We start from the raw sequence: 12,600 nt of genomic DNA, 5'->3' as shown, positions 1-12,600 counted from the left end.
TGCAAAATGCTTTTTTTTCATCTGTCTCGCATTCCCTCTCTTCCAGTATGCATTTTAATTCGGACACTTTCAAGTCTTTCAACAATTTCTTCGGAGCCATTGTTAGTCTTTTTATTTTTCTAGTCTATCACACATGCCACACTTGACACCAATTGTTACGTTTTTCGTCAGTTCCGTGTGGATAGAAAGTCACAATTTATTTAAACACAATTTATTTAACACTAATTAACAAAAACAATAACGATTAAAAGATTTAAAGAACTATTTATAACTTATTTGCAATTTATCTAATTATTTATCTAACAGAAATTTATTTTGAATTTGCGCGGCAATTGTAACTGTACGCGTCGATTGGTTATTTATCTCTGTCTTCCTTAGGCCCCGACGTCTGCTTATATAGGAGAGAAACAGACAATCCAGATTTGTCTAGTCAATTCTTATTCGTTCTTAGAACGTCGGCATCGCTGGGCGTATGAGTCATAGGCGAGTGGCCAGGCCTAAGGCTGAGTTCACACGGCACGGGTCCGCAACAATATAAATAAGGCCCACAAAAGGTACAGGTTGTAACCCTATAAAATACAATGCGGTACCTACTTTGTTTCCTGCCATGAAAAAAATAGAAGTTTCTCAAAAAAAAATTGTGGATTTGTTAATTTGTGAAATTTGAATATTGATAAAATTTGCTACGCCCATTGATGGGCATAATTTGTACGTAGCCTCTTTATATTGTTCAATAAATATTTTATTGGTATTTCTTTAATTCTTGTTTATAACTCCTGGCATGTTTTTTAATTTTAATTGTCTATTCTCTACAGTGAAATATTTAATTGATTTCTTCATTTTTACTTTTCGAGAAGTATGCGCGGTTAACGATTCATTTGTTTGGACAAAAGTATTGTGTAAATAAAATTCAGTTTCAGTCAATTACAGTATTTTTTTAATACGACCCTGTCTATCAATAGTTTATTTTCTGAGAAATTTTTTGATACGTTTTAATCCGGCCCTGACTTGGAAACGATAATGGCGCTATCAAGGTCAAATTTTATAGAAATTTTAAACAACGGAATCTGAGCAGAGTTGTCGTGCCGATTGTTTTATGTGCCGTGGTTATAGGTTATATCACATATCAGTCGTTGCACACCAATGACTAAAAAATACAAGGACCAGTGTTGCCAGATGAAAATATATCCGTATTTCGTTGGTCGAAATATGAATAAAAAATCCGTATTTATACAGGGTGAGTTTTAAATAAGTGCAAATATATTCAGGGCTGGTATATTTCGACCCCAGGAACACGTCTATGAGGTTTTTAGCAAAAAATGTGATAAAAATCGGACACTTAAGAGGGGTGCAAATACAGAAATTAATAAAGAAAGGTCTCAAAATTTTTTAAAAATATTGTAATCGGGAGATTAATATATTTAACAGAAATTGATATTTAAAATGTAATTCTAACTAGCTTGACAAAAACAATGTCTTCTCTGGGCCGAAATCAATAATCTCTGACATTCAACTGTTTCCAAAGCCTACTACTCCGCTACTCGCAAACATCAGCGGACACGGGGTGCAGGCACGGCGTGAAAATGACTGCCTATCATAAGGATCATAGGCGTCGATAACATTGGGCCATTCCTGACTTATGAGTGTCCTCACTCCTCTGAATCACACTAAAAGGACATAAATAATCAGAACCTTTTAAAATGGCATTTTTAAATGCTGAAATAAAAATATTTATTAGCTTGTTTGCTGCTGAGCTATATCTTTATCAGCTAATTGCTACCATTGTTACATCACACTAAAAGGACAAAAATAATCAGAATCGTTTTTAAAGGCAAACATTTTTAAATGCTGAAATATAAATATATGTTAGATTGATTGCTGCTGATACTAGACAATTGATACAAAACCAATTGCCAAAACCTTATCAGCCAATTGTTACCATTATTACAACACACTAAAAGGAGAAATATAATCAGAATCGTTTAAAGGACATTTTTTAAATGCTGAAATAAAAATATATGTTAGATTGTTTGCTGCTGATATTGAACAATTGATACAAAACCAATTGACAAAACTTTATCAGCTAATTGTTACCATTATTACAACACATTAAAAGGAGAAACATAATCAGAATCATTTAAAGGACATTTTTAAAAGCTGAAATAAAAATATAGTTAGATTGTTCACTGCTCATACTGGAGCTACGTCTTATTTGCTACTTAAATAAATAAAAATAAAATATCGTAACTCACTCAGAAACAATACTCAAAAACTCATGATGGACAAATACATTATTCAGGGACTAAAGAAAATTTCAAAAGGTAAAATAAACGAATTACTTATTATATATTGGTGTTACACGCAATCTGCAGCTTACGTGCAACAAAATAAAGTTAAATCTGAAATCTAAATTCTAAAATCTAAATCTAACTATGGGCCCACGCCTTTTCCAGCCACTGGAAAAGAGAGCAATCCGGGTCGAACTAACCAGACCGAATACCGGGACTCATCCCTATTCGCAAGTCTTGTCCGCCCTACTCACAAAGCGCCCAGGTGGTAAACTCATACCTTAGAAACCACCACACGCCTTTTCCAGCTATCATACTAACGTATACCTTGAAAAAGAGAATACCGGGTAGAACTAACCCTACTCCTTTTTCCTATTCTAATACACGTTTGAATCTACCATAACCAAATCCATAGCTTGCCAAACCTAGCTATTCCACAGTACTTGTTCTGTGACGTTGCATGCCATCCTAGGATGTTTCTAACTTCATATCATCCAATCCTCAGCTGCTTAGAAGTTCAGATGAACCTGTCTACCACAGCTGTCTACCATGGAGTTGATTGGGATCCTATTAGCTGTGTCGAAGTGATCCTTAGTAGATCTAACGCTGAATATAGTTCGCTACGCATCCAATTTTTCTTTTATTCCGCTTGATATTTCGCATAATTCGCTACTAATTTACGCCGAAAATCGCTAACTATTTAGGCCGAAACTCGCTAATGCCGACTTTATCATTTACGACCGGAGGGATACACTCAACTTGTCCAGATATGCTCATTTTGCTTCTAGTGCTTAGATTCCACACAATCCAAACTGAATGTTTGAAACATTTTCAACCTAGATATCGTCATGCAAGTCGTTACACGTACTAGAGATTATACCTCTCTACTTGTCCCATTCCACGTGGATGTCCAACAGTTGTGTCCAACAGTATTCACTTAGTGAGATATGGCTTGTTTATATTGAGAATATTCATTTTTTTTAGGTAAAGGGGTATCCTTAAATGATAACTTTATTCGGGGTTGTAAAACTCATATATTAACGTCGCATAAAGATTTAAATACATACCTAGGTAGCTTAGTTTATGTATTTTGAATTAAAATAATATAGTACCGCTTTATTTATTTTTGTTTACGCATAATATGAAAAGTATATGCATTTTATATAAGATTAAGATAATCGAATTTGCTAGTTGTATATTAACTATTAGACATTTTTGTTAAAAACTATTTAAACATGTTTTTACAGAAACAATATGTTATTTCCGAGAATATTTATTTTATGTCGTGCTTTAGTAGTTTGTTTTCGAGATATCTACAGCGTGTTGTGAAATCTACTACATAATAGTACTCTGGCGTCTAGAATTTGACCCATCTGGACATTTACATTTATTTCTAATTAAAAGAAATTACGCTTTTATTAAAAAGTAGCCCTGTGTACTTTAATAAACGCTTCGTTCTCATCTTCTACAAAATTTTACACAACTATTTTAACACTCACAATGTGTCAATTTATTACAACACTATTCGAAGGGTTATTTGCTATTAATTATGGCGTATACAAAGATAAATTTCCTGAAAATACTGGTGAAATACCTGAATTAAACTGAAAAACTCTGAAATATAATGAGGTGGTTAAAATTATATTATAATAATTTAAAAACTAATAATACTTATAAATTATGTGAATTTTTAATATAATTCTCAAGTGAATTTGCAAAACCTGAAGTTCGGAACCTACTTAACTTTTCTACAACCATATATTTATTCAACTACATAAATAGGTAGAAAACAAAATAACTTTCTTAAAGACTACGTTAAAAACAGCATCTTAAAATGAATTTTCAAATATTAGATCGAAAATGCGTGTATACTAGAAGGATTATGAGGTGTCTATAATAAATTAATATTCCTTAATAAACGTTTGATTTCATAAATGTTCAACTTTAAATTTTACATATCTACTATTTCTCTCTTGTATTTCTAATCACTAAAGATAATTACCAAGTACATTCATGTAACACCTAGTATATTTCTGATATAGCAATACTAGACTACCTAAAGTTGAAAGTTTCAGTAAATTAAAAATATAGCTGAAATATTAATAACATCTATAACTAAACTTAAAGTAATAAAATAAGTAATAAGTAAAATGGGGTATAATTAAAAAATGTATATATGAAAAATATAAATTATATATTTATGAAACAATCGATAGTAGGTACTTCTGAAAAACTGAAAAACTTTTGAAGACATTTTTTACCTTTCCACATAAAATGTCTTGAATATACCTGTATATACTTGATAGATTTTTTTTATTACACAATGAAATTATTAAATTACTGTTCGACTTTTGTTTAATATTTTTAATTAAAAAGCTCAACAAAATATTTCAACGTACAAAAAAATAAAAATCATGTTTGAAAACCACCGTTCCACGTTTCGGCTTGATCAAGAAGTTTAATGAGAATAAAATAACACATACTCAACATAACTAATATACTAAATAACACATAACTCTAGAAATTTTATTCCTCAAGAGTACCATACTCGTAGATAGATATTTATTTAACTTTTAATTTTAACAATAAAATTTTACTTTTTACGTGAAGAACTGTCTGTTTGTGCTTCAAGCGAAATCGACCCTTATCAACCGACTACGGTAGCGCCCTCTCTTCGAGACCTCTTGAACCACGAGGCGATTCATATCACCGAAATCGAAAAATCCGAACAATTTTTTTAAAAAACTGAAATCTGTCTCCATGACAACAATTTTTACTGTATAAAAATACTACCATAGAATTTATCTTGTAATTACCTTAGTATTTATCTCGATTTTTTTTTTCTAGCCATTTTTAAAATACCTTTCAGAAGAGATTTGCTCAGATAATGTGTTGGCTCACTACCTTTTCCTGTTATCTTCCGGAGTCTGTAACTTGTAGGGGTGATATGACGCTTCTTTCCAGCACTGCATTTTTTTCGCTATTACCTTCGAGCACTAGAGCTAGCAGAATGCATATGCAGAATGATCCCTCCGGTTTTCTTTTCGCACTTCGCCGATCCGACGACGGTATCCGAAATCTGACAGGTACCCGTATCTGAGACGACCGAATAGATCCTCGAAACCGACGCATTTACGAAACGATATGGTCAAAGGTCAAAGTCAAGTCAATAGTCGTCAGTAAGTCAGAAATACGCCTGTACGGCCTAAGAACGCTGGATTAAACTCATCGCCACTTCTGATGTAATCGGGAGATTAATATATTTAACAGAAATTGATATTTAAAATGTAATTCTAACTAGCTTGACAAAAACAATGTCTTCTCTGGGCCGAAATCAATAATCTCTGACATTCAACTGTTTCCAAAGCCTACTACTCCGCTACTCGCAAACATCAGCGGACACGGGATGCAGGCACGGCGTGAAAATGACTGCCTATCATAAGGATCATAGGCGTCGATAACAATATATTTTTTTTCAAATTCTCAAACGTGAATAACTCGGTTATTTTGGACTTATTTGAAAAACGGTAAAGAGAAAATATGTTATCGAGATCTACCACCCCTGAAAATATTTGTACTTATTAAGACTCACCCTGTATTTTATTGATCAAGTAATTCGTGTTAAACATAAAATAAATATCAAATATAAACATTTTAACCTAACCAAACAAAAAAAAAATATTACTACTCTTCAATATCTACGTATTAGCTACGTAGTATTACATGTACAAGAATAGATGAGACAAACAAGTGTTGCAAAAACCACAATTTTTTTTTATTATAAAAATATGATCCGATGGGCAAAAATATCCGTTATTATATCTTTGTATGATTAGTATTGTCGATTAATCAATGGTAATAGATAAAATTTCTAATTTGCAAAAAATATTCTTTTATGGGTACGGGTACCTACTGCATATTTTGTATGATAAAAGTCGTTTAGTGAGCTTGGAAATGAACATTTACCATATTATTTTACATATGAAATAACAGCTATCTTTATTTCCAAGGCAACTGTGACGCTGTTCTTTTTTAATCATATAATATTATGTTAAATTGTTCAATAACTGAAAATCCGTATTATTGGAAAAAAATCCGTACGTCCGTAGAATATATCCGAAATCCAATGACTAAAGAATCCAAGGACAAATAACACCCGAGAGCAAATTGTGACGATGTCACCAAACAGTGCCGTACGAAAAAAACGTAATAAAATGTTAACAAAAGATACAAAACTAGTATCGACGTATAGCACATATCAAGTACATCTATATGTTAATTGAAATTGACGAATAATTATTGAATTCAATAAGAAAACGCTAAAAAATTGGAGTGGACTGTTTATTTACTTATGAAACGTAACTCCTAGCTCTTTCTTATGCTGTTGCTTTTACACTTGAAAGCTGAACAACTAATCATCATTGTAATAAAGTTTATACAAAGTTTACTATACACAAACTATTAAAAAACGCTAAAATTGTCGCTGGTGAGCAAATGATGACTCATTGTTTGCCACCAAATGAAAGGTCTCTAAGGTCACAAATTCTGCTGCAGCCCGTATAGTGGCGTTACATGTCCTTATATTCTTTAGTTATTGCCGAAATCCGTCAATCTACGGATTACTCCGTAGTTCTGGCAACACTGACAAGGACAAATATAGCAACCGAGACCAAACCACGGCACATAAAACAATCGGCACGCCAATTCTGCTCAGATTCCTTTATTTAAAATTTCTATAAAATTTGACCTTGACGGAGCCATTATCGTTTCCTAGTCAGGGCCGGATTAAAACGTATCAAAAAATCTCTCAGAAAATACGACAGGGTCCTATTAAAAAAATACTGTAATTGACTGAAACTGAATTTTATTTACACAATACTTTTGTCCAAACAAATGAATCCTTAACCGCGCATACTTCTCGACAAGTAAAAATGAAAAAATCAATTAAATATTTCACTATAGAGAATAGACAATTAAAATTAAAAAACATGCAACTAACAAAAACATGCCAGGAGTTACAAACAAGAATTAAAGAAATACCAATAAAATATTTATTGAACAATATAAAGAGGCTACGTACAAATTATGCCCATCAATGGGCGTAGCAAATTTTATTAATATTCAAATTTCACAAATTAATAAATCCACAATTTTTTTGAGAAACTTCTATTTTTTCATGGCAGGAAACAAAGTAGGTACCGCATTGTATTTTATACGGTTACAAAGTGAATTGGTAAACATTTTAAATTCAAAATGAACAGAACGCAACTTGTACCTTTTGTGGGCCTTATTTATATCTTCAAAATGTATTGTTAACTGTAATGTATTTTAGATATACTCATTTTATTTACTTTTATAATTATATTTAAATTAATAGTATAATGATTTTTAAATATAATTTATAATGTCTAGATACAACATTAAATTTTACTAAATATTTAACATTAAATCTTACTAATATTAAAGTTTGTTAAGATTTTTAATTAGATCTTCCTATTTAGCTGAATGTCCTAATATGTATACTAGGTACTGTTTTTTTTCACAACTAAAATATGTTAAAATAATTAATCACATATATACATACCTAATAGGATATCTAGGAAACAGAAAGAAACTTTTATTGAACAACAAAAATAAAACTACTAAAACAAATTATATTACATTATAATAATAATAGCTCCCGTATATAGCGTTTGACGCCTTGGGAGTAGCAAGGTACAGCTTGCCATACTAGAGCCGTTCGGTATACAAAGGAAGGTAATGTGGCTAGCACTACGCTTCAACCGCCTATTATTTCTCGAAATTTCGCGTTACCTCAGGATTGTGAATCCCAAGTACTCATTTAAGGCTGAGTCGACCTAAGTACCGAAACTATTTTTATTTTAATAAAAATTGTCGGCTGATGAAATGACGGGTGTGGGATTCGAACCCACTACCTTGAGATTGGTAGACGAGAGCCTGTACCTCTACGCCACTGGGCACCTTTTAGCAATTATAATACATAAGAAACGAAAATAAAACTAGAAAACCCAACTATATCACATAATAAACAAAAACAAAATATATTACTCAAGAAAAAATCAAAATAAATTAAGTCGCACGCTACTGACCCGAATCTGCCGTAACTGTGTGTTGTCGCTGAAAAAACTACGACACTGGTTACTTTCTGTTGATGGAAACGCAAATAGCGGCGTGCGCGAGGATACGCGCGTAGCGTTTCCGCCAAAGCGAGTCGGCCTGCCGTGTGATTTATATACCGTGACCAAATTGTGACCATTCTTCCAAACAGTGCCGTGGAACATATTTTTCTTAACATAGCCGCTTGAAGCGATATTTATATTTTTGGTAAATATTTTCACTACGCCTCTGGTGTGTCCTGTGGTAACATGCTAATTTATTACGAAAAAAACGTATTAAAATGTTAACAAAAGGTACAAAACTAGTATCGACGTATAGTACATATCAAGTACATATAATATCAGAAAAATAATTATCGAATTCAATAAAAAAAACGCTAAAAAGGTGTAGTGGACTGTTTATTTCCCTATAAAAGATCGCGCACACTATACCTACACGGACCGGCACGGACCAGACCAGTAAAATCTACCGGTGAAGGTGACCGTGTTATTTAATAGAGTAGAGCACACTAGACCAGTACCAGCACGTACCGCCACAAGCCACGACCGTCAAAACAGGTCGTGTCGGTCAGGGACAAATATGACCGGCAATATTTATGCCTGGTCGTGCTGGTCCGACCTAATGTGCGCACGGGCGAACCAGTACACCTCCACAAACATGCAAATATTGAAGGGTTCGTCAGTATTTCGAGTACGCTAGCTGGCTCAAGTCGCATGATGTAGGTTAGATTTCGTTTATTTTTGTTCGAACCTTTAAATCGTTTTAAATATGAATGAAGAAAAGCTTATTTTACTGGTACAAAAGTATCCAGAGCTGTGCGATACGAGCCAAGCATTTTATATACATATACAGACCAAGAACGAAAAGATGCAATATGGGAGTCGATAGCAAAAAAAAATAATCAAATTTGATTTGTGACATTCGAAAATATTGGAAAAACTTTTCCTCGAATCTTTTTAATTCAGAAAACAAATGATGAAATTCGCCATATTGCTTTCTCTTTTGATTTATAGGATGAACCCGAAATTTCCTTTTTTTCTTAGCTTCCTTCTCTTCCTCCTCTTCTTCACACAACATGGCTAAAATAATAATTTCTTCCTCTGAACTACTCATTTTCAATACTTCTATGTTGCACGCTCTAGTAGTTGAGCCTTGACAACTGTACTTTTTTCGAAACTCTCGCTTATGTTGCTGGTCTGTGGCGGTAAAGTGTGCGACGTCATGCAGGATGCAGGTTTGTGCTGTGCTGGTCCGTACTGGTCCGTGTATGTATAGTGTGCGCGATCTTTAAAACGTAACACCTGGATCTTTCTTATCATTGCGCCTTTTACACTTGAAAACTGAACAAATTACCATTGTAATAAAGTTTATACAAAGTTCACTACAAACAACCAACTATTAAAAATCGCCAAAATTGTCGCTGATGATCAGCTGATGATTCATTCGTTATGTCCAAAAAAATGGCGTATAAAAGTGACAAATTTTGCTGCAGCCCGTATATGGCCGTTACATGTCCTTGTATTCTTTATAGTCTAAGAGCTGGCTACATAAAAAAACCTTATTATCGTTACATGGCTAATTTTTTGTGTGAAGTATCCTTTTGTGTAGCCATTATGATCCTTTTGTGTAACCATATTTATTTATTTTAAAAGCCGTATGCAAAAGGGCAGACAAAAAGATCGTGGCTCAATCAGCTGCAGACAGTTATCAAAAGCGCGATATTACTCTAGCGCTTTATTCAGGGAACGCTGGCCGCCCCATCCATTTAAGTATAGATAAATCATATAATATACGATTATATTATAAATATATTTTTTTATTATTTCAATAACGATTTTTTTTTCTGCCCTTTTGCATACGGCTTTTCAAATTAATTAACAATAAACATGACATTCCACCAACCGACATGCATGTATGCGATGATTTTCTTTTGTCAAAATTCTATGCCTCTTTCGCGTTGTTTGCCGGCATTTCAGCCACGAGAAAAATGTCTACGTTTCCTAATAATAAATAAAAGCTATTTGGCAATTATAACTCGTGTACCTTATAATATTTTTAGTATCAAAATTTCACCCTTTCGATTGGCCGCCCCCGCTTTAAGCCCCGTGATCACGGGCATGAGCCCCGTGATGCGCTGGCAGACATGACTATTTCATAATGGCTACACAAAAGGATACTTCACACAAAAAATTAGCCATGTAACGATGATAAGATTTTTTATGTAGGTCTATTAGTCATTGTTGCACACAAATATAAAGGCGCGAACTAGCGCGAAATTTATAAGTAAAGGCGCGAATAGTCAGACCACGGGTCAGACGCTAAATTGATTTACGTGGTGGATAGAAACTTAGAAAACTACTCCTATTGGTTAGTATGAAATAAATCAACTAATCGCGAAGCACTTCTCGCGCTTGCGTAGTTCAAAGCTATTGAACGAAATGGACCGACTTAATTTAAAGTTCAAAAGAAATTAATTTAAAGTATAAAATTTACTCAAAAACAAATTGTGACATTAAAGCATCTAATTATGGAATAGGTACCCAATTATGGACCACCATAAAACAAACGCTTCAAACTAATCAAGACGTATATCTAGGGTTTCCATAGTCTTTTGGGAATTCCGCACAAATGAACTCTGAAATCCGGACAGAATACGGACGTCGCGCGTCGCCGTCGTAAAAAAGAAACTATAAATTTGTTTATAAACTTTTATAGGACGCAAATAATAGCCCCGGAATCAACAAAATATAAACCAAAAAACATTCACTGAATGCGCCAAAAGCCAAAATTTTGAGCGCCAAAGTATATAGAAATGGGTACTTTCAAACATGCGTCAGTTAAGTAGAGCTGTAGCATCGTAGAAACTAAAATATTCAACAAAGTATCTGAGAAATTAATTCAACTCTAACTGGGGGTAAAATATTTTTATTAAGTTAAATTGCTTTTGCGGTCAGGTTTCCCAGACGTTTTTCTAAAAGTCCGGGTCGGACTGCCCCGAACACTTTAAAGATCCGGACATGTCCGGGTGAATCCGGACGTATGGAAACCCTACGCTTATCAGACTTTTTTTTATTAAACACATTCAGACAAGAAAAGACCCCTGAAATAATCAAACGCATATGTAATAATCAATGCATTATTGTCACAATAAGAGTTATTTATGGTATTAGTGGAGGGACAGCATCTGGAGGAGTACAAGGTTTTACCATGTTTCTGAATCTACAAAAAAAATCATTTTCATTTCATGTTAATGTTAATTTAAATAAATATTTGAATTAATAATTAATAATTATTAATGGTGTGGCTTTGAAGTTATAACACACTATAGTTTGTTATAACTTCAAAAACTCACGCGTGTGTTATTATTTATTTTATACAATGTATGTATACATGTGAGTAATGAATGTCTGTATAAGTAGTGGCTGTTGGATAAACAATATTATTGGCAATCACGTATCAAGAAATACTTGCACGTGAGTTATAATGACGGAAAGAGATTAAAAATCTCTGTCTGTTGCGATTTCGTTTCCGAGAAACGGCGGTATTCCATATTAGGGATACTATTCCATATTTGGTTACTCTCCTCTAGTAATTTTGATTTATTTTCTCTAGTAACTAACTCAATTAGCGAACCAATGATTGGCTGGGGCGATAATTTTAATGGTCCAGTTGGTATAAGTATAGGAAATGGTTTTGGAGTGCTTAGGATATTTATGGCCGACTTAAACATATCTATGGATTATGTTCCAATAGATACAGTAATTAAAGCACTAATATTGGCCGGTAGAAACACGGCACAGTCACAGTCCGAGTATGAATCAAAATTTTAGCAATATATGCATTTAGATATATTTAAATATTTTCTAGATCATCTACATCTGTGGACGTAATTCAACCGAGCGCTTTCGGGTTCAAGAAGTATTCATTGAAATTGTTTGCGCAACTAGGCCAACAAGTAGTGCATAAATACCCGTTAGACATGCAAATTTGGTACCCAAATATGACGTTTACTCAAAGTTGGATTTATTACTATATCAACGCAGTTTTATTTCATCTAGTACCGGCAATATGTATTGATTTACTTCTCAGAATATTTCGATACAAACCAATGTGAGTACAATTTGAATAAGTTGTCTGATGAGTTCGGTAAAATTCAATTACAGATTTTAGAATA

At 33.4% G+C, this 12,600-nt stretch overlaps 1 protein-coding gene across 4 annotated transcripts in view; it reads left to right on the top strand.

Moving 5' to 3' along the window:
• The window catches only part of LOC115882007 (putative fatty acyl-CoA reductase CG8306), an 80,312-nt gene that overhangs the window by 57,213 nt on the left and 10,499 nt on the right, over positions 1-12,600 (top strand). For all 4 annotated transcript variants that reach the window (XM_030899847.1, XM_030899822.1, XM_030899838.1 and 1 more), the window contains exons 6-7: positions 12,039-12,237; positions 12,294-12,536. In XM_030899847.1, the coding sequence (XP_030755707.1) occupies positions 12,039-12,237; positions 12,294-12,536 (442 nt within the window). The remainder of the gene's footprint in view (positions 1-12,038; positions 12,238-12,293; positions 12,537-12,600) is intronic.

This window comes from Sitophilus oryzae, unplaced genomic scaffold (genome assembly GCF_002938485.1).
Source record: "Sitophilus oryzae breed Bouriz unplaced genomic scaffold, Soryzae_2.0 scaffold_1111_pilon_pilon, whole genome shotgun sequence".
In the NCBI taxonomy this organism is placed as follows: Eukaryota; Metazoa; Arthropoda; class Insecta; order Coleoptera; family Curculionidae; genus Sitophilus; species Sitophilus oryzae.
This window is presented reverse-complemented; position numbering and strand designations above follow the sequence as displayed.